The sequence below is a fragment of the Ochlerotatus camptorhynchus genome, unplaced genomic scaffold, assembly GCF_037179485.1.
Source record: "Ochlerotatus camptorhynchus isolate MF236.1 unplaced genomic scaffold, CSIRO-AGI_Acam_v1.1 ptg000124l, whole genome shotgun sequence".
Taxonomy (NCBI): Eukaryota; Metazoa; Arthropoda; class Insecta; order Diptera; family Culicidae; genus Ochlerotatus; species Ochlerotatus camptorhynchus.
The window spans coordinates 2,461,126-2,485,201 of record NW_027040614.1 but is presented as its reverse complement, the minus strand read 5'-3'; the positions used below and the strand labels follow the sequence as shown (position 1 = coordinate 2,485,201).

At 42.1% G+C, this 24,076-nt stretch overlaps 1 protein-coding gene across 2 annotated transcripts in view; it reads right to left on the bottom strand.

Moving 5' to 3' along the window:
* Nucleotides 1-24,076, bottom strand: part of Oamb (Octopamine receptor in mushroom bodies) — a 401,035-nt gene that overhangs the window by 141,663 nt on the left and 235,296 nt on the right. For both annotated transcript variants that reach the window (XM_065220322.1, XM_065220323.1), the window contains exon 5: nt 14,055-14,291. In XM_065220322.1, coding sequence (XP_065076394.1) covers nt 14,055-14,291 — 237 coding nt within the window. The remainder of the gene's footprint in view (nt 1-14,054; nt 14,292-24,076) is intronic.

Sequence of the window (24,076 nt, the reverse complement as noted above, 5' to 3'; positions counted from 1 at the left end):
CTTTCAAAATAAAAATTATGAAAATTTGGAAAACTATTTACATTAGCAGATTTGTAGAGTTATTTCCCATCGATTGGGTGTTTGAATTTTGATTTCATCGATAAATGACAAAGTTAGAAGTGTTCAAAACCTAACACCTTATCGTGAAAGTCGCAATGTTAGACTTTAGATTTAACCCCTGTACTTTCCCGTAAGACGTACTAAGGTATGAATATGGGGATCTGAGCAACAGATCTCAGATAGCTCACGATAAAAAATACAGGCGAATAAAAATCATGAAAAATCAAAACTAAGTGTATCACAAGACTTTCCTTAGGATTATTCTACAATGTACTCAAAGATCTTCTTAGGATTCCCCTACAATAATGTCTAAACATTTTTTTAACTCACTTGGATCATTGCCAACGCAGGTGGAGGTGGTCTGAAGCCTCTCAAAATATGTCCACAATACTCTTGAATCAAGAAAATGAACTCTCCGCAGAATCGCTTCATTTCGAACAATATCATTTTCGTGTAAGTCATCATGTTTCTTGTTATCGAATCACGATGATCATTCCTCTTTTCAAATATGACTGTTCCGTTCGTCAAGTGCTTCAGTTCATTTCATTTGAAGCAACGACTTGTTTCAATTGACGCAATGAATGACTCAAAAACTGCTTCCTTCGTTTTTTCCACTTTCACTTCAATTCGGGGCTAATTCGACTTGTCACGACCTGACGACGCAGGTATCACAATATAGCATCCGGATAGTATCCGCACAATATCGGTTGCCGAGAGGGATGGCATCCGGATTATATATAGTAATAATATATTATTTTATATTAAACGACAATTAAACTAACGAGACCATTCTGGACTCCGAGTTGGCAGCCATATGGGTCAGGTAAAATCTAAAATACCCTACAAAAGGGTTTTTTTTTTCGGAACGGGGATGTCGTTTAGATGCTGAAAATCGATACCTGACGTCATTTTGGAGTTCAAGAGGGCATTGATTTTATGAAGTGTTAAATACCCTAAGATATGGGTATTTTCAGAACGGGAATAACGCGTAGATGCCAAAAATCGATATCCGACGCTATGTTGGAATCCAATATGGCGGCCATCAGGATTCAGAAAGTGTCAAATATTTAATAATTTGACACTTTTTCGCAAATCGGATGCCGACGTCTTGGATTACAAAATGGCGGCGGATATGGATTTCCGGCTTCTAGACGTTACCCTGATTGTATGGGTACTTGATAGAATTTACAACTTTTTCTCAAACCGGAAGTCGCCATCATGGATTTCAAAATGGCGTCGGATATTGATTTCCAATCTCCAGACGTCACCCCGATTCCAAAAATACCCATATTGATGGGACGGCATCAGCATTTCCCATATTTTTCTGAAATAGGAAGCCGTCATATTGGTTTTCTAAATGGCGTCGTATATCTATTTCCGGCCTCTAGACGCCATCCCGATACTAAAAATACCTATATTGATGGGTATTTGACAATATTTCCCACTTGTTCTGAAATCGGAAGCCACCATCTTGGATTTCGAAATGATGTCGCATATCAGTTTTTGATCTGTAGACTTCATACCGATTACAAAAATACCAATATTGATGTGTATTTGACTGTATTTCCACTTGTTCGCAAATCGGAAGCCGCCATCTTCGATTTCAAAATGGCGTCGGAAATCGATTTTCATCCTCTAGACATCATCCCGATTCCAAAAATTCCCTTATTGATAAGTATTTGACAGCATTTCCCACTTTTTCTTAAACTGGAAGCCGCCATCTTGGATTTCAAAACAAACCACCCGACAATGATAAATTTGACATCCATGCGCATACGCTTAAATGAACCGATTGAATAATCAAAAGTAAAAAAATTGCGCGAATTTGGATCGAACATTTTTGCTTCAATGCAAAATAAAGTTCATTTGACAATGAACGAAGAAATTAACACGAGTCAAGCCAAAACAAACAGCATGAAAACTGATCGAAAATGGTTAAGTAGATGTTGACGGGGATCTGCTCGAAGAGAAGGCAGAATGACTTTCAATTGAAAGTGATGGTTGACAGCAAGGTTGCTGATTATCGCAACGAATCGTGTCTCGTCCGTTCACCTGCTCACAAACGATAAGACGCTGTCGCTGTAGGCGCTCCTCTCTTCATGCACGAATGTTGGTGCTCAGTGAATGACTCGACCTATTTTGTTTTTGTCCTTCCTCTTTTGCTATCTGTCATTCGCTGAGTTACCACCTTTTCCAACTGAACAAGAGTCACTCACCACCCGTTCATTACTGCACGAAAACTGACTTGAGCAATTCAACTGCAACTCGATTCACAGCTGATTTTCATTCGCAACGAGTGCATCTGAACGATACGAACGATTCATAAGCTACGAGTCGCGGTTCGATACGAAAAGAGTTGTTTTGTTGTAGTCCTAAAAAGAGTTTTTCGCATGGAAAGGTACATTTAGCTGAAGACGAATGACGGGAAGTATTCTGTAAATGAATCTTTTTTTTCAAGGATTGATACTTTGTTCTTTTGTTGTGTAGATCCGCGTCACCAGCTGGGCAGCATTCCAACAACAACAAGCTATAGGTGCCTTCTCGTTGAAAGTGTAAGATCGCTTGCACCAAGAACGATGACGGGGAGGAGGAAGTTCATTGTAGGTAGCTGTGAAAAGACGCAATTTTCGAAGCATGTCCCATTCCTCAAATTTGAACTGGTGGACGAGTTTCTGATTTTCGACTATTGATCTTCTACACCAGGCTGATAATGGTAAGTGCAAATGATTGTTATCTGATAGATTGAAAGTTGACTACATTCTTTTGGATTAAGCAGTGCTCGCATCGCATCACTTCGTGCTGTACTTACGATTTCCGGAATCCACCACAGTTTCTACGGATCATCATCGACACGGAAGCGAATCGCACCGATGAAATGCAGGTTCACCACTGTATTGAATATAATTTCAAGCCGAGAGGAGATGGATATATAGACGGTCTTAAACAACCGATTCAAGCAAATCATCTTTACGTCCGTCCGGGATCCGTTTATGTGTGTGGTCCAAGCACGTGTACTACGGCATCTTTTGAGCAACTCTATCCATGAGTATCAATCTTCATCGGCGGGGTTCTGGACACACGGTCACGCGATGCATCCCATTAAGCAGTACAAGAATTGTGATAGTGGAATCCAATGACTCGCCGGAAATACTGTCCACCGCAGTACGCATTATTGAATTCGCATTGGAGAAATTAGTTTTTGTTTTATACAGTAGAGTAAGTGTACTAGTTTTCGACTGTGCTCTAATTTTCGACCTTTTTGCAGTTTCATTCAGTTAAATTAAAATTCCACTATTTTGGATGCACTTGGCAATAATGATAAATCAGCATTAAGTTTGGAACAGTTCAACTTGTAGGGAAGGGTCGAAAACCAGTGTTAGGCCAACAATTACTACATTTACTCTAAACTTGAAGGCCTTGGTAAACGACTGGATAATGCATATAATAAATTGATTTTACGCGTTTCGGTCGTTGAGAAGATCATTTATCATCTTTTGGTAAAATTTAACTATTTGTACTATTTGTAAAAATAGCTCATAAAATATAGTAAGATATTTCGAAAATAGTTAATGCAATAAATAGTAGAAATCTCGAGTTTATTCAGAATTTTTTTTTTTCTGTATGATTAAGAAACATGACAGACAACCCCTTTGTTATACAGGTATACCTTGATATAACTTAACTGTCACTTTTCACTTCAATCGTTGATTTCTCGCAGCCAACAACTCAATCACACAAATCAGCATCACCGTGGGGATTTGTCTCATGTTTCCGATGGTGTTGTCAGTAAACTTGATTGAATGGCCGTTTGCTAGAAACCAAAGTCGGAAGTGAAAAGTGACAGTTACGTTATATCGAGGTTTACCTGTATTGCTGATATACCGTAGATTCTATTATAGGAACAATATATTCTATAGTCGTTTTATCATTATGGATAATCCGATTGATTGTAAATGCAATAAATTGCATTGCTCGATGAATTTAGATCCGGGACCAGCATGCAAATGAAATTAGGGTAGGATGGTGCATAACGCACCCCTGGGGTAAAATGGCCCCGTGCTGTTTTTCATAGCTTTCCGAGTGTCAATTCGTGACTTCAGAGAGCAGCAGTGATACAGTGCCTTCCCGTTTTTGGCAACACGTGATTTTAGTCTTCTTTGCTGTCTTTAAAATTTATTTAACGCTGTTTTCCAGTTGCTACTTCATTAGATCGTTCTTTTGGGATTAGGGTAGCTTTGTATTACATTGAAAATTGTACATCAAGTATCAGCTCAAATTTGACTTATTAAATAGGTGATGAGGTCGTGTTGCCAAAAACGGGAAGGCACTGTAGTTCAGTACTTGAACTAGCATTCTGGCACAAAAAAGTTCCAGAATTAGTTATGGCAAAGCAACGAAAAACCGCCCGGGCCATTTTACCCCAGGGGTGCATTGTGGGCTGTCTTCCCCTACTCGTGCACTTCATTAAACAGGTTCATGTTTGTTATACAGGAAGATAGGGGCAGAGTAGGGGAAATAGGGGCAAGGAGGTGACAGGGCTGCATGCCAGGGAAAAAATGAATGTCTTTTTCATAAAGTATTTTTATTAATTTTGAAAGTTAAATCGAATTCATGTTAGTTACAGTTTATTTGCATTCATTTTTCAAACAATTTGTACTGGATTAGTGTTCTCTGAGTTTTGTATCAAATTTGAACATATTATTTGATTGAAATTTAAATATAAAAAAACATATTAAAAAAAAACAGTAAATGTGATCCTCATTTATTTCGGCATCCTTATGTGTATGTTTGATAGCATTGCTTTCGATACATGTTCGTGTACCACATGAAAAATTAAATGAACAGAAACAAAAAATAAAACATTAAGAAAGTCTTCAAAACCAAAACATTAGATTTTCATTTAGTTTAATTTAGCTTCCAGTATCTCTACGACCTTCGGCAATAGACACCTATTTGCTTTAAGCAACATGATATCCTTGATAGAATCTCCTTTTAGACGCGTTCTTGTGTCGCTGACGACAAGCTTTAGTTGGCTAAAAAGCCTCTCAACCGTTACCTGCGTCGACGGTATGGATAATAATGCCATTGCGATACGATACATACGAGGATTGGCAATTTTTCTGCGCTGCCAGTATCGTATGATGTCAAACGGTTCGGGAAGGGTTTGACTGCTGCTTGAAGACGGTTCCGAAGAGGAAGACGGTTCTGATGAAGCTGTTATTGATATCTTCGGACGAGCTTCCAGCTTCATAATTTCCGATAGGAAGGTATCAGCACTTACATTCCCGGACGACGAATTCGTCTCTTCTTTGAAAAAATTACAAATGTATAATTCGACGAAGTCGTCAGACATGGATGAGTTTGCTGGAGCTTCAGATTCGTCTACAGTTGTTCCTGCCAAGTCATCTAATCTGGCGTTTAATGCCAAGATATATCTCTGAAAAAAACATTTAAAAAGATAAGAATAGTAGGATTTTTTGTACAAATTGTACAAAGCCGATGGAAGATTCTCAGAAATGTATGGAATTCTGCTTAAATTCAAAAATAAAATGAATGATTTTTTTACGAAATATTTTCTGATTTTGGAGCAACACGCGCTTAATAATAATGACACATGAATCAAGTAATAGAGGAAGTATTGTTATTTTTTTTCTAGTCACTTTAACACTCTTGGGTGACCCAAGTTGGGTCATTCATGACTTGTCCGAGGGTGAGATTTGAACTCGTGACTTTGGTGTGAGAAGCATAGATGCTAACCCCTACAGTCTTCCTACGCATATAAGACCCCCCTGCATCTACTTATAAGATATTTCTGATCTTATATGTGGATCCTGTTGGAGGTCTTATATGTGGATCCAGATAATCTGCATTGAGTTACATTGGACCGACGTCACTTATAAGACCTGGGTCTAGTTGGTGGATGGAAAAATGATGGGCTTCATTTATAAGACCCCTGGTCTTATTTGCGCAGGAAGACTGTACGGCGGGGTCCCTCCAAGTATTCTTATTGAAATTTAAAAAAAACAAAGAAATCCTAAACTATGAATTTAGAAAGTACGTGAACCGAGAGAATCACAAAATAAAATAAAATGATACGTAAAAATATGCAATAAGGTACTTTTTTTGAGGATTTATTTTTTGTTAAGAAAGTCATAACCTTTATAGGCAGGTAAAATATTACACAATTCTAAAATAATCTGGTGAAATATCATACAATTCTGAGATTCTTCAGTCCTTGCGTGTTCGATTCTAAAATATAAGGAAATTTAGAAAAGTTTCCAAGAACCAAATACCTGTATTTCACTCTTCTCATCTGCACTGATTCGATTGGATCCAAGAAAATTGAACCGAGGGTCCATGTAAAGACATGCTTTGAACGGCATGCTTTTTCTCATTGTTGTCATCCGCTTTTCCATCGCTGCTAGGAGTTTTCTGGCTAATGCATTGCCCTCATTGGCAATTACACTCAATTGAGCTTGGCTCATAAGCCAATCTACATAGAACTGCGAAATGGGCACGTGGTCCTTCTGGCATTTCATCGTAAGTATAAAAAGTGGTTCAAATGCCCTACAGAACTGATATATAAAAGTCCAGTGCCGAGAAAATTCTAAAAAAATATATAAAAAGCACATCAAACATTTAATAATGCAATGATATACGTAACTAAAGATTTGTCAAAATTACTATCACGTAAAAATCATGCAATTTATTTATTAAAAATCGAACCAACTGCCGTCAACGCGAAGCATACCGCTGCAACAGCAGAAAAAATCACGTTTTGATTTTTCTAAAAATACCTATTGGAAAAATATATCAAAAACCGCTGGACTGCGGTCCATGAGGTGATGGGTTGATAGGTAGGGTCCAGGTGTGGAGCTGCCTTCCTGTCGTCGGTGGCATTGGTACTCAGTTATTTGTTTTATTTTATCATTTGAAAAAGCTGGATATAAAAATACTGCAAAATGTGTCTATTCGAATTTCTTTTATAGATAACTTTTTTTTAAAAATAATTAGACGAAATAAAAATTTTATATGTAAATTTTCTGAAAGCTCGTACGTAAGCTAAATCTCATTTTACTAAAAATCTTTAAAAAATGAACCATTGAAATGTCTAATGAGGGCCAAAAAAATACATTTGACCATAAATCTCAAAATATGTAAATGTCATGTAACTATTAGGAGTATATTTGGAAGTGATCATATTGTCGATCTTATACATGGTTAGGATCATGTTTAATCCATATCTATCCACATAAAAGTGTGTTCAAATATGTGTTTACCAACGGGCATTTTCAAACAACGCTATTTTCAGGTATTTATGGCACTTAACTTTTCAACACTATCTAAACAAAACAACATGATAATGTTATATACGCTTTACCTCAGGAGTTCAAGTAACATGATATAGTTATCACTTTTTACATATTCCAAATATTTGCAACACTAGACATGTTTCAATTTTGGCCCAATGTTACCCCCACTGGCGGTACTCGAATCACAAAAATTAATTAAAACTTGTTTTTTTTACCACCAAAAACTTGTAATTTTTGGCAACTTTTGTCAACACAAACATAAATCACCCACTGTGTTAACCGCTGTGTATTTTTTCATGTTGTTTTCAAACACGCAGCATGAGAACATGCTAAAGATATGGTCCCCACCTAGTTTTACTCATTAAATTATCAAAATCTGTGGTTTTAAGACACTGCTCATCTTGCCCCATATGGCCATCTTGCCCCACTTTCACTTACCTCAATTATCTACTATAGCGGAGATATTAAGGTTCAAAGTTTTGGACCCCCCAATCCGAACCACCCTAGTGCAAACAACAAACCACTAAGCGGTCTAAACCAAAATTCTAAAATTATCTTGAAGCCACAGCTATCTGCTGAGCAGCTCACAACTATCAGTTGAATAAGTTAAACATTTTTTTAAATCTAAGGCACCCCAAAATCCCCATTTTTAGACATTTTTAAACATAACTTTGGCATACAATCAAATCGCATGGAAATTTTGCTGCATAATGTTGAGTAACTTTTTTTTTCATATCTGCTAACTCTACCGAGTTATAAATGCTTGAACATAATCAGGTTTTCTTAATTCCTATGAAAAAGGGGTAAAACTCATTCTTCATAGAAATTTTGAAAAACTGATTATGTTCAAGCGCTACATGGACATGGCAGGATTTCCATGCGAATTGATTGTATGCCAAAGTTATGCTTAAACATGTCTAAAAAATAGGGGATTTTGGGGTATCTTAGATTAAAAAAAATGTTTAACTTATTCAACTGATAGCTGTGAGCTGCTTAGCACATAGCTTATGCTTCAAGACAATTTTCGAATTTTTGTTTAGTCTGCTAAGTGGTTTTTTATTTGCACTAGGGTGGTTCAAAAATAGGGTGGTCCAAAACATTAGACCTTCATATCTCCGCTATAGTAGAGAATTGAGGTATAGTGTAGAACAATTTTTTGCTCAGTTCGAGGCCCTCTACCACTCTGTTCAGTATTGACCATGACTTACCAGTCACCCTGTGTAGAAGAAGCGTTATAAATTATTTGTATATTTCGAATAGAATCGTACCAATCATTAATTTGTATCAGAAAGGACTCATTTATATTAGAAACCTGTTAATGCTTACCAATGTCGGGATCGTTATTCTTTAGAATTGCCAAGAACGGGGTTTTTTCGAGTTCCTTTAAATATCTTAGCAACAAAAACCAAACGTTCCAGCGAGTTTCACAAGTTTTAGGAGGGAGGGAGATTTTGTGGAAGAGAAATACTTCGCGATTCTTCCTATGGTGCATCCGGAGGCATTTCTTATTGATGTTTGCCAATCGTGTCTTATATTGTCGCAACACGTCCCACACCGCTAGTTGCGCTGTGTGTGCACCACACCTAACGCTTTCCAGGATATCCATTCGAAAATCTTCATCATCTTCATTATCATTACTTTCGCAATCACTTCTTTCAGCTTCTTGATTTTCAGTAAAATCATCGTGTTCCTGCTCGTGTTCCTGTTCGTGTTCGCGTGTATCGCGTCACACTCCTCATCCCCCTCCTCTTCCTCTTTTTCAGCATCCTCTGCTACTTCTATATCGTTATCCGCATCAGTTTTCTCTATCAGTTTACCAATCAATGCGTTCTCTTTCGAAAGAATGGATGCCAAAGGTCCTGTAATACCTGGTCCGAAAATTTTTTTCATTTCAAGAACAGTTGCAAGCATATTCTGCCCGTTGTCAGATGTTATGGCCACGATTTGTTTGTATTCGAGGCCAAATGATGCGATTTCTTCGTCGATAACTCTTGTAAGATTTTCTTTTGTTTGGCGCCCTGAAATTTCATGCGCCGCTGTATTTGGAGAAAGAAATATTTATATATTATATATATATATATGAGCAGCCAAAATTTCAGAAGATTTGATGCACCTACTGAAAAGTTACAGCTCTTTGAACTTTTTTTGGAGTGGCATTAAAATCATGGTGCGTACTTTAATATGGCCAGTACTGTATATATAACATTAAACATAAACACATTAGGATGTGTCAACTTTGCAACCCCTTGCTCCTCACCGGTCTTTCGATGTGTATTATGGTCCCCAACAACTGTGTAAAATTTGAGCGAATTTGGTTGAGATCTGGTTTTGCAGTAGAATGTTAAGTTTGCATGGGAAAATGAAACTAGTCATTTGCATATCAAAAATTCAAACATTGCTCATACCTGGGATTGAGATTGAGAAAACTATGCAGAACAATTTTGCCGAAGATCGCAAATCGATTCGACTTATGTGCAAAAAGTTATGAACCGTTTACAGTGCTGATTAGAATAAAGTATACAGCGTAATTTTTTGTATCAACAAAAAATTTGAAAGAGCTGTAACTTTTTAGTAGATACAGTAAATCTTCTGAAATTTGCACAGCTTGTTGAACAAATAATAATAGATTATTGGTATAATTTGGTGTAAATATTCATCCTTTGTATTCTTGTAGGCTTGAGGCTTTTTGTTGCAACTTTTCAACAAAAGCATCGTATTCATCGAAAAATTGATTCTTTCACGTCAAAATCATTGATATATTTGATGTTTCTCTTCGGTGTTACGTAAATAAGCGATTATGCCGAAGCTACTGCCAAATTAATAGATATATTCGATGTATTTCTACGGATTGCATATCTATCCTACGATAAAAAATCTCCATCTACTATTAATAAATATTGAAAAATATTTGACTCATGACCATTTTAGAGGGGAGGGAGGGTTTCAAAAGTTGTCTCTGACCATGTACTAGGTATGGCAAAATACGCTATGAGAGGGAGAGGGTGTCTAAATTTCTAAATCTGGGATTTCTCTCGCCAGGATTTTGTCATTTTTTCGACAAGCTTCCGCATCACGGAGCCACTCTTTTCCCATGCTCCCTCTGGTCCAAATTTGAGCCAAATCGGTCAACATTTACTCATTTCTAAAAGCGGGTTGAAGTTTGTACCTATGTAAAAAATCATCGAAACGTATGGAGTAATACCAACAATCAATACGAAACTAACGATTTTAAATTGGCTCACTACTTGACTAGCCTATTGGTCCCAAGCAAACGATTAACGTACCCCATTCTAGTCGAAATTCTAGTAGTAGTATTGTCTCTCTTTAATAGTTTTTGTTTGTCTTGTCCCCCCGTCTCGATGAGTCTCATCGTCGCCCACTGGTCACCATAGCCGGTCGAACTCCAGACGTAACTAGAACCGCACTACCATTCATACTGGCGACAACGCTCTGATGAGACAACGAAACTTTACCCCCAAACTCCTCCCTGATCCTATCCTTCGACAATGTACCTCTTTAACCTCGAGTAAGCCGCGAGTATTCGGCCCAACTCCTACTAGACATAGAATTAAGTGAATTTTGTTACAAACAAAGAACAATGAACTATCGGCTCCGTAAAGCTAACGCGATTGAGCCTCCCAAATAAACGAACTAGTTAAAAAAAATCTAGTACTACACTGTGTTTGTTTTGATTAGCTATGAAAGTTTGACAGATAAAATGAGGGGTTAGTGGATTATCCTATGTTTCGAGGGGTGCATCGATTAGCTTGGGACCGAAGATATTACCAGAGCTGAGCCAAAAAGTTGAGCTGGTTTCTTCGGGACCTTCTGGTCTTAGAGTTACCTCTATGGTAATACCATGACTTCAGTAGGTATTTCGGTACTAGGTGGCGTTGTGAACGTTTCAATACCAACACCTAACCCTAACACTTGTCACACTAGGAACTAAAAATGCATAATGGATTTGTTCGTTACTGTTTTAACCCTTCGCCAGTATCAGTCAGACAACCTTCAATGAAATGGTAATAACTTTGGATAAACTCGAATCGTCTTGCGGTCTTGGACAAAGTTGTTGTGCATAAAATTTCCTATGAGAATCTCAGACTTGATGGTGATTGACACGTTCACAATGCCATCTAGTGGCGAAATTCTGAAGTCATGATATTTCTCTGTAGGTCTTGATGATTTTTCCCATACAAACTTCAACCCGCTTTAGAAATAGGTAATTGTGGACCGATTTGGCTCAAATTCGGACCAGAGCCTAAGGGTGGCATGAGGAATAAGTGGCATCGTGACGCGGGAACGGTCTTTTTTGGGCACCCTAGTGTTCCAACACTTTTCTAGGCTTTCTTATTTAGGAGATTAAAAGTCGTGTAGGTTCTTCGAGGATATCCACCGGATCCACCTTAAAGTTCCCTGGACCTTTTCTTGGGGTTCGTAACATAGAATATCAGTGAATTAAAACCCAAATCTGCAGGGCATTATTTTGTTACAAAAGACACGGAGCCATTCATTACCTAACATTCCTCAAGCTTTTTGGGGCAAGGGGCTTCAAAAAATGTGCGACTCGTGCAAAATTTTAAACTTACTTATTCAAGACATGTTTCAACAGGAAAATAGGGAAAAATTTGACAAGGCATTTATGCAACTATATACAGTATCTACTATATTTACCAAGATGAAAAATCTGAATATTTCCGTCATCATCCGCTAGAGTTAAGTTGATTCCAAATATCGATTTCCCTTGACGCGTAGCTGAATCAACTTTCAGACACACGAGTTTGTTCCGGAACAGATCGGACATGAGTTTCCGCATTATTTCAGCAGCACGAGCTAAGTAAGTCGGTAACGTATTCCGTGTAATGGTAAGACCGCAAGCCTTCCATGAGGGACCCGCGAGCATCTGCATACCCTGCCACTGGGGAAACCTGATTGGTAGGTTATGTTCCGTAGCTAGCAGAAGCGTTCCAAGAAGCACTTGTTTTCGATCAGTTTCTGCGGTAATTTTGGACGACGACGACGGGCGAGGACGCTTTGCCGTACTTTGCTCGCCTCCACTGCCTTCCACTATCAAATCCAACCGGTGGGCGACATCTTTATGGCACGAGATGAGATGGCGCTTGAAGTTCCCCGGAACAAAATTAACCTGCTCGTAGCTACACTGCCGCTCAGCATCAACGTCGGCCAAACACCGATATTTGGTCACTCCTTCCGCATCAGTTTTTACCTCCACCACGTCCCTCAATTTTTGTTTCAAAGCACCTCGGTTCATTGCGATTTTTATTTTCCGCGTCGAGTACTAACTATAATGGTCCGTTATCGGCGCGAACGAATAATGCGAATGATACAAATGCAAATGAAGCGAATGATACGAGCGATACGAACGATACGAACGGTAACGAATGAAACTTCTTCTTCGACTTTTCATGAGTGGGCCGAATCGAGTCTGAAATGGAGATAGCACGAACAGCACGAACATTTCTCTCTCCCAGGTCACTCATCGAGACGCATCGCATTGACAGCGTTTGATTCATTCGAGAGTACATGCTTTGTTGCATCTGTTTTGACTACTTCTGGGAACATTGAACGAATTTGAGTGGTACGAAGCGATAATCAGCAACCCTGGTTGACAGCTTCATCGTCACTTGACGGTTTTCGATTGAAAGTGACTTTGTGGGGCCCTGCTCTTGATATTTGTTCGGCAAACCTCTTCAAATTCTTAATAATTCGTTAGTTCGCTTAAATTTTTCTCCATAAATTCCCTTACAAAATTCCTGAAAAATAGCGTGCGGGACGAAAATCCGTGCACCTAATAAATGTATCGAATTCCGTACATCTCTGTTTCTTGGGAATGGATATAGATCATAAAGGAAAATTTCCCCTCGAACTGAGCCAAACGTCCCAAATGCCCGCCGCCATGAATAATCGATCCAGCTTTCAACGTTCCTTCGCTTGGGCAAGGGATTGATTCCATAAAATTAATTTAAATCTCAGTCATTTTTCCTCGGAATGTCCAATGAAGGAACTGGGAATTACACTTCAATTGACCAGGGTTTAGTAAATATTTATTCCCGTTCGGTCCGGTCCGGTCTTCGATCTGGTCCCGCCGCATTGGAATGATGCGATGGAGAAAGAAAATTAATTCCTACTGGGTCCACAGGAATCCTCTTCATTACAAAGCTGCAGCTGGATGTTCCATGGGGAAATCAGAAATGTAACTTGCGGTTTGCATTCTTCGGCTGCATTTGAAATTGTACTTACCCTTGTTTTCCGAGTGTGATTAAATTTCCGACGACAAACCGATAGGGTGAGTTTCCGAGATGGTCATTACCGGTAATTACCGATGGATGATTATCTCATCCGATGAAATGTAGGTTTGCGATGCGGTATAAGCAGTTTTTTTCTGGCCTCCTTCGACTCTTCGATTCCATTTTCAGAGAAGGTTAAATCTTTAAAATTTACCGTGCAGCACACGATAAAATATTCCATAAAAATAATGCGTTATTTACGGAGATGTATGTTTGGTCCGAGCTGATAAATTCTCGAAATCGGCTAGCAGCTATTTATAACCTCCCCAGTGCTCGTCCTTCGAGGTTTAGCGGAAGCGAATTGCTCTAAAAATATACCCTCATCCCGGCCTCAATCGAACCAGAACCGAATCAATCAATCAAATCAACTTACTTTCTGCTCCTTCCACCCGACCAGCGGCGGAAAGCAGATCACAAAGGACAACACCCACAGCCCGGCGATGAGCGACTTGGCCCGCCCGGTGGACATGATGCTCGGGTAGGTGACGGGACGCGTGACGGCCACGTAGCGATCGAGCGAAATCGCGCACAGGTTCAGTATCGACGCGGTGCACATCCAAACGTCGACGGCCAGCCATACTCGGCACCACACGTCACCGAAGATCCATACCTGCGAACAAAGAAACAATCAAAAAAAACAAGAGGGGAAAAAAGAAAAAGAACTAGCATTAGAATAAATTTTCCACTCGATTTAATCTGGAAATGCAAATCCGGGGGGAAATTATTCTGTACCGAAAAGCATAATTTCCTGTGGTTTCCATGGTATCCGATCTCTCTCTATATTGTTGTTGTTGTTGTTTTTGGTGTCGACTGGCTATGGTTTGCCCTCGTGTGTAATTCCATCGGAGCCAGAGCGAATCAGAAAAATTCAGCACCATCAACAAAACTGGATTATCTTATAAATTGACTTTATTATGTAAGCCAATCATTTCATCCGATAACGGTTGTTTAACCTGGATTCCCCATTTACCTTGCTCTCGGGTCATGCGGTTCACTTTCGGTTGCCGTCTTGCACGGACGATGAGACCGTCTCAAAATGGATCATATCAGTCGAGCAGTTTAAAAGGATGTTTCCTACCACTCGAATTTTACCGCGGAACAATATTTTGATATTGTTTTCGCCTGGAACCTCGTCTTATTTATGCTAAGCTTGAAAAATCAGGAATTTATTGCTTTATTTTCACCACCGCATTTGGTATTATTTGGTAGGTGGTAGAAGGTCCTCCCAAAACTGTTCGACAATAATTTTAGGGAAAAGCTCACAAAATTCAACTCAAATTTTTCAAAATTGGAACGCTTTCAACTCATTTTTGAGGCAGTCTCATCGTCCGTGTAGATTTTGACTTTGTTTTGTTTTTCGTTTGCTAACCAAAGATGGCCAAAGATGACCACCTGTCAAAGTACACTTAAAACGCAATTTTCGCAGTTGTTGACTAATTCAATGCATACTAAGATTTCAGTTTTTCTAATTATTTAAGAATAAAGAAAACCCCCGAAAATAACTTCTAATTTACAACCCATTAAGATAGCCATAATTATCGCTGGTGCTAAAGTTGCTTTCCAACCCAAAATAAAACATTCCCTCAGGCAGACGGGGACAACCGCATCGCGGTTTCCGCCGAACCCTTTACAACGGAGTTCCGTCAAAAGTCATTTTTCTTCATAACTTTATCCTGTCTCAAGAGCACCAAAAAGGACCAAAAAAATGTACAAAGAATCTCTTTTCAACGGTAGACAGCACGAGAGACACTTTTGTGCTAACCTTATGGAAGGACTCCTCCGCACACGCTCCTCTTCAGTTTTTCACTCACCACCGGTGAAGCTAGGCACGGGTGGCCATAAGTGTCCTATTGAGAAGAAGTAGCGAATGCTTTGAAGAGGGATCTGTATGGTTCTGGTAATGAGTTGTGAGGACTGAAGAGCAGAAACGAAGACAGCAAATCAAGAAGATTGACCACTCTCGCATTTTCCTAGGCTGTGTTCTAATTTGGGGAATTTACAATTAAATCAAATGTTGGAAAATGTTCAAGTAAACCTGCTATTGCTGACAGACAAGGAATGAACTTTGACAGACACGTTCTCGAAAGTCGGGCACTCATCAACAGAGGAATTTTCGAACATCTTAAATTATTTTAGAAGAGTCAAACTAAGTGACAATTTACCAAATGGAACGCAGTTGTAATAATTTTTTTTTTTTCGTCTCTAATTTTGTTCGTATGATCTCACCAAGGCTGTCCACGAGACAGTTGCGTCAGCTGACTTTTTTGTTTCCCAAAAACTTTTGACAGATCACAGTAGAACTGGCAGTTTATTCTCATATGAATTTCTGCTTTGTTTATGTTTACATTCAGCACCATGAACACCAGATCACTCACACACTCTAGATGTATAGCTGTCAGTTCCACTGAGAAACGTCTCTTGGATCAAAGTAGCTTGATATTCTTGATCTACGTCCCTTTGGTAACTTTTCGCGGGTGGTGCCAACATGCCCCGACCGTATTGCTTCAAGTGCCCTGAAGCTATACTTCCTTCTCTGGCTACATCCAGGGTAGCGAGCTTCGTTGCCGGTCGGAGCATGATACCCGCTGAGGTCTGAACATCCGCGCTGCGGACTCGTCCATCTCGCCCAGGATACACCCGAGTGACTCTTCCTCTGATCCAGCTGTTCCTTACACTCTTGTTCACAACGACCACCAAATCTCCAATGTTGATTGGAGTGATCTCTCCAAACCACTTTGGTTGTCGGGAGATGACAGGCAGGTATTCCCTGATCCACCGCACCCAAAATCGATCCAGCATTACCTGAACCTGCTACCAGTTCGAGCGCAATGCCATATTCTCCTCCATTGGCTGAACCGCCAGCTGGAGTACTCCGCTTGAACTCAACAGTAGAAAGTGGTTCGGTGTCAAGACTGCGCATTCCTCGCTGTCGATTGGTAGATAGGTTAAGGGTCGCGAGTTCACCATGGACTCCACCTCTGCTAGAGTAGTTACCAAGGTCTCCTCATTCGGATTCTTTGACAACTCCATGTATGCCAGTCCAGTCTTGACTGAGCGCACCATCCTTTCCCATATGCCTCCCATATGGGGTGCGTAAGGAGGGTTGAGCTTCCACTGCGTGTCTACGTTCGTGAACGTCACCGCTAGATCCCGATTGATGGCACCGATCTGCTGCCTTAGCTCCGTACTAGCACCTTGGAAATTGGTTCCTTGATCTGAGTAGATTTCCTGTGGCGCACCTCGGCGGGCAATGAACCTACGTATTGCCATCTTGTAGGAAGACAGAGTGTAGGCGACTTCTAAGTGGACTGCTCGGGTTCCTAGAGCGCTACCCAACTTTTGACACCACCACGGCCAAAGCGAACAGTGATCTGACTGAAATATACCAGTCCCGTAAAGGTGAAAGTCCTGACATACGGCGTAAGGCGCGCCGAAGGCAGTGGAGCCATCGGTGGGACTTGTGGTTTCGATTTGTAGACTCTACACCAGTTACAGCAACTTGCCACCTTCTTGACGGCTGTTCGCAGTTCTGAGACATTTCGTTCACCACCGTTTCGTTGTTTGCGTGTTCATACTTCTTATGATACCAGTTAATCACTAGCTGCGTGACGTAGTGATCCTTCGGCAAGATCACGGGAAACTTGGCTTCATCTGAAACGCACTCCGCGGCAGCGATGCGTGATCCCATTCGCATGACTCCGTTTGGGTCTAGAAACGGAGATAGTTTGAATATCCGACTGCTCTTCTGGATTCGCTTACGTTGCTCTAGCTGCACTTGCTGATTTTTCCGCAGAATTTTGCATTCGTCCGGGTATTCACTCGCTTGGATCAGCTTAAACACGGTCGACTCCGCTAGTTTACACTCCTCACCGCTCAAGGTTGCTTCTCCGTCCTTCTCTGATTCGTCCCTGTCCTTCTGTCTGCAGCCAAACCGTAGAACGAATGCTACTGTGCGGGTTAACCTTTCCCACTTTGAAAACCATTTGAACTCGATGACTGGCTGCGTCGGTGACAAATGGTGCACATGGACCATCCTTAATTCTTCGGCTGTTGTCGACTCGACCGCTTCCTCTGGCCAGCTACACTCCGGCTTATACAGGAACTCTGGGACCTTGAACCACCTGCTCTGTTCTTCGAAACATGGTCCATGACCCCACTTGGTGGCTTCATCGGCTACGTTCATTCTCGTGGGCACCTTCTTCCAATCGCTGACCTTCTTTTCGTCCAGAATTTCTGTTACCCGGAACGCTACATACTGCTTGTACTTTCGCGGGTCTGACCGAAGCCAGTTCAAGACCGCGGAAGAATCGCTCCACAATACTTTGCGCTTGATCTGCAACGTGTGATTTGCTACGATGGACTTCATAAGTCGTGTTCCAATTACGGCTGCTTGTAGCTCCAACCGTGGCACTGAAAGTAATTTAATCGGCGCCACCTTGGTTTTTGCAGACACGAGACTGCAGCGTATTTTACCACCATCTACTATCCGGAAGTAGACTGCGGCGGCGTATGCAGTACTGCTAGCATCAACGAAAACGTGCAATTCGAGCGAATCGTAGGCTCCAGCGCTGTAGCCGGGAAAGTAGCATCTGGGTATCTTAACCATATCCAGTGTTCCAAGTAATTTTACATACTGCTCCCACCGGGGTACGATATCTGCAGGTAGCGGCTCATCCCAGCCAATTCCGGATCGCTACGCTTCCTGAACTATCGTCTTTCCATGAACTACGAAGGGAGTGATCATCCCTAATGGTTCGAACACACTCTTGACTAAGCTCAGGACTTGGCTTTTGTTCGGCACAACGGATTCATCCATTAGACGTTGCAGATCCTCCCGGAAAGTCATCGAGAATACGAAGACATCCTCTTGTGGTCGCCACACCATCCCCAATACCCGTTCCAGGTTGCTACCCTTGTCCATGGTGAAACTCCTCACCGACTTCGTGTTCTTCTCCCCAATCCGCTGCAGCACCTCTAGAGAGTTCGACATCCAATGCCAAATAAAGAATCCTGCTTTTTCGTGCACTTCCTTAACGTCTAATGCCAGCTGAACTGCTTCTTCGACAGAATCAACGCTGTCAAGGTAATCGTCCACATAGTGATTTTTCTTTATCACCTCCGACTCCTCCGGGAATTCCGCAGCATACTCATCCGCATTCAGGTTCTTCACAAATTGCGTCGAACTAGGAGAACACGTTGATCCGAAAATAGCGACGTCCATGACGTATACTTGAAACGGATCGGATGGATTGTCCCGCCACAGGACCCACTGAGCTGTACGATCTTGGAGTATGATGGGTACTTGATGGAACATTTAAATTATGTCTCCGCTGATGGCGGTCTCCTTCTGTCGATAACGACATAAGACTGCTTGCAACGATGTCAGCAAGTCAGGTCCTTTTAGAAAAACGGAGTTCAAGGAAACGCCTTCCACCGATGCAGCGGCATCCCAGACGACCCTAACCCAGAGGTAAAAATCACGTCCGCTTCGGATCCATCTCATCCAGTTCACGTGGAGTTGCCTTGTGTGCGTAGCCCTTGGATACGTAGTCCGCGATTTGCTGCCTAACGTTGTCGTACATGGTTGGTGATTTATGAAGACGACGTTCTAAACACTTCAGACTCTGCTCGGTCATGGACCTGCTGTTGGGAAACTCAACGTTGTCGAACTTCCACAGAAGTCCGGTTTCGAATCTGCCGGTTTCGGTCCTGGTTGTGGTTGCTTGAAGAATCTCTTTAGCTCGCTTGTCGTCCGCTGATTCCTTCGCCTGTGTCACCGAAACCCCAACGCTCTCCATACAGAAGAAACTCTTCACTAGCTCGTGCAATTCGTTGTCTTGGGACTTGGTACGAATATGAAGAACTCGCTGCGATAAACTTCTGACGTGATTTCCAGAGTGACCATATAGAACCCAGCCTAGCCTAGTTTTGGCGACTACTGGCGCGTGTTCACGGCCCTCTCGCAATTTTAGCGTTGTCTTCAACCTTGTGTTGTCCAAACCTGGATACCTGGAACAGCGTCGTACAGGTAAACCTCTCATGTACAGATATTTGATCCTCAGCTCTTCAACATGTATAGACTGTGGCGGTAGTTCTAGCCCATCGATGGTTTGCACTTTTTGTAGGGTGAACTGTTTGGTAACTCCATAAATATTCAGCTGAATTTGCTGGGATTCTTCTTCCACACGCTTGACCCCGTTAGTCCACTGCATACACAGAGGAGAAATCGGACCTTGTACACGCAACTGCTCTGCCAAAAACCGCTCCATTAAAGTGGAATCGGAACCACTATCCAGGAAAGCGAAGGTTTGAACCGATCGACCATTAGCGTGAAGAACTACAGGGACAATACTTTGCACGGTTATTTACCATGCGGATACAAGCAGCGTCTACACAGATGAACTTCTTGGGCCACCTTCCATTTGTCTTCCAACGACTTCGACTTGAAGCTACTGCAGTCTTTTGGTTTATGGCCGGCTGTTTGACAAACCACACAAGGACGTTCGCTTCCCGTTTGGATTGAAGCTTCTGGTTTCTTGTTGGTTGCCTTGTCGTTCCGGACGTTCACCGTGTGTATCTCGGCTTTCCCTTTCGATTTTTCGGATTTGGCGGTGACTGGTGTAACACTACTAGCTGCCGTTACGATCACGTTCATGTAATCCGAAAATGTCACCAAGTCCACGTTCTGCACTCGTTGCTTATGCATCGCCCAATCCAGCTTAATGTTGGCTGGAAGCTTTTCGGCTAGCTCATCGATCAAGATCGGGTTTGTCAAATATACCTGTTGTCGAAACTAGATGCGTACAGAAATTGCGAACAGCCAGGCCAAAACTGATTATAGTCCCCAGTTTTTCTGGTCGCGGTGTCGGTGTTGCTCGCACTTCAGCCAGAAGAGAGTTGATGATTGCTTCCGGTCGTCCATACAGAACTCGCAACGTGTTGATTATCTCCGGAACGTTTGACGGATGAAGAAGAAAACTGCTCACTGCTTTCTTCGCGTCCTCTTTCAAGCTTCGTTGTAGTCGCATCCGCACCCACACTCTGTTGGATCCCCAGTAAAACACAGAAGGTCTTTGGGAACAACGTGGCGTGCTGCCAACTGCTGCGCATTCGAGCCGTACGATGGCTGAAACACCCCATACTGCAACTGTGGGTTTGGTACAGCTGGTATAGGTGTTTGATAACTCGAGACACTCACTACAGGAAGACGAAGTGGCGGTCGAGAATTACCCCATGTTTGCGAAAGCATTGATACGGTTTGTGTGTGAGAAGCAGCGAAAGGAGTATTTTGTGACACCGGAGGATTTGAAAAACCTAAAGGCTGGTTCCTATTTAAGAAATAGCTTTCGGAATCTAAGTGCGATACGTTTCTAGGTATTTCAGAGTGCCCTAGCTGCCCTAGCTGTCGACTTTCTCTTTGTATCCTCACGGCCATGTAAAGACATTCCCAGGAATTTTCAGCACACAGAACGAAAAATGATGCTTTTATCTAGCATCTAATACGACAAAAACAACAAGAAACGATGTTGTGCTCAATTTATTAACAAAAGAGAAAGTCGACGAAGAGAATCGATCAATGTTACTTAGGACCTAATGCAATGTTCAGCTTGATTTATGTTAAGATCACGTCTGCTGGTTATCGACGTCAATGGGCAGCGACACTAGCGCCACCACGATATTGCTAGTTTCAAATGTCTATTCTCTGCGGTTACGTTTAATTCCACGTGTTAGTTTGGGTTTCTGTGTTCCGGAAGACCGCAGTCCTTTTAGGTTATGGGCTCCTCAGTGAAGGACGGTGCTGGTATTCCTTAGCTGATTAGAACAAACTATGAGATCTGGCGGTTCCGGGTGCAGCTGTTTTTGGAAGCCGCGGAAGTTTCGGACGCGCTCACGGAGGACGTACCTGTAGTAAGCAAAATCCTTGCTGGTTGGATTCATTGGCGACAAGTGCCTGGGAATCGTGCGAGAAAAAACGACTGCGAAGACCATATGTAAAGCGCTGGAAGACACGTTTGCGAAGAAGTCTGTGGTAAGCCAGACTGCTAGAGCTAGAGCTAGTGCGACAGCTCAAATCTGCTGGAGCAAAGGTGGAGGTTTCTCAGTTGTTCCTGACGCTACCAGACAGTTTCGAGCCACTCGTGACCGTACTGGACAACATTGATGAGAAGAAAATCAACATGGAAACCGTTCAACAACGGTTGCTAGGAGAGGAGTCGAACCGTGCCGATCGAGTGGACTACTCGATTGAGGAGAAACCGTTGGCGAATGTGATATGAAGAAGAAGAAGAAGTTGTGGAAAAATTGGCCACATGCAGAAATACCGAAATACTGCCGAGTTAAGATTGCCGGAGCCGAGGCAAATGCTGTTGTGGAAGGTAAAGCTGTTACCTTCATGGTCAACCAAACCGAAGTGGCGAAAGAAAAAGAACGCGCCGTTTTGGTAATCGACAAAAGGTACCTGTTATACGACAAAAGGTGCAGGAGGTGCGCAAACTTAAAGACCCGTTTGTCGTCGATGTCGCCAAAGACGGAGTATCACTTATCGGTGAGTATGAGGGTGTCGTGCGGAGCACTACCTAAGCAAGGCGTGCGTTTCGAAATGAAGCACGTGGTTTACTTGCCCGACCTAAGGAGTCATTTGCTGTCGGTGAAAAAGTTGTCGAAAGCCGGAATCGATGTACCTTTCACGCGAAATGGTGGTACAGAGCACGCAGTTATGAAGCACGACGGCGATGCGATTGCCGTTGCCCAGTTGCAGCGAAATTTGTATGAACTCGAGCTAGAGTTTGGAAACGGTCGGAAGGTCAGCAAATTTGTGCACTTTCTTGGGAAGCAGTGCAGATAACCATTTGATGGCACACGAGAGCGATCAACTCGACCGTTGGAGAGGGTGCACTCTGATGTGTGTGGGCCAATTGATCCCCCAGTCTGGGACGGTTCGAGGTACTTTGTGCTATTCATCGACGATTTAGCGTACTTCCCCGTTATCTATCCGATCAAGAACAAGTCGGAAGTATTCGTGCGCTTCAAGGAATATGAGGCGATGGCGACGACCTATTCGAGAGAAAAATAAGTAAGCTGACCGTGGACCAAGGCCGGGAGTACTGTTCAAACGAGCAACGAAAGTATTGCAAGAGAAAAGGAATCCAGTTGCAGGTTGCCTACTCTCCACAACAAAACGGTGTGGTAGAACGCTTCAACCGGACGTTGGTCGAGAAGGTGAGGACGATGCTGATCGATTCCAATATACCGAAAAACTTGTGGTCGGAAACGGCTCTAACAGGTACGTACTTGCTAAATCGTAGCCCAACTAGCGCACTCGAGAGATACGTGACTCCTGCCGAATGTTGGTTGAAAGCGAAGCCAGATTTTGAGAAGCTCCGTAAATTCAGCTGACGCGCTCCCTTCGCATCAAAGAAGTGTAGACTGCGAGGAGTCAATCACGAGGCGCAGTGAACGGGAGCGCAAGGCTCGGTTGGTCGTCAAGGGTTATCTGCAAAAGCCTGGGATGGACTCAAGGTTGCAAAGACTCATTTCAGCTAAAATAATGTTTTTCGGAATAATAAAACCAAAAGATGGTATGATGGCATGTTTTACTTGTAACTTACAAGAAGAGGTTACAAAGTATGCGTTGGAAACATAAAACCTGTAAATTTTGCTTTCTATGAGTCACAATCAGCGATTTGCTGATCGCTGAGTGAGTGAGTGAGTTTGTGAAAAATCGCTGATTGTGACTCTCATGAAGTGAAATAAACAGGTTTAATATGTCAAACACATTCTTTGCAACCTCTTCATGTATCCTACCAATTCAAAATTTGATCATGGCATCTAATTATTTCATAATTTAGAAAAACATTGTTTTAGCTGAAATGAGTCTTTGCAACCTTGGATGGACTACCGATGCGCTTCGGTTGTGAAGTTAACCACCATTCGAACGGTGCGGGCTGTCGGCGCACAACGGCGCTGTTTCTTCCACAAGATGGACGTGAAAGCGGCATTTCTTCATGGCGAGTTGCGTGAGTAAATATATATGGAAGCCCCCGATGGCGTACAAGCTGTCTCTGGAATGGTGTCCCGTTTGCAGAAATCGTTGTACGGGCTGAAGCAGTCTACCGCTGCTGGAATGAACTACTGCTTGTACACATGGTACAGCGAGGACGGCAAAGATGCAGTGTTTATCGTGCTGTACATCGATGATTTATTGATAGTAGGCACGAATCTGAAGACGAACCAGGCGCTGAAGAAACGACTATCTCATGTTTTCGAGATGACGGATTGCGGTATGTTAAAGCATTTCCTAGGGATTAGGATCAACTACGATCGCAACGCCGGAACCATGCAACTGTCGCAGGCAGTAAACATCACAAATCTCCTGGCGAAGTTTGGCATGGCTGA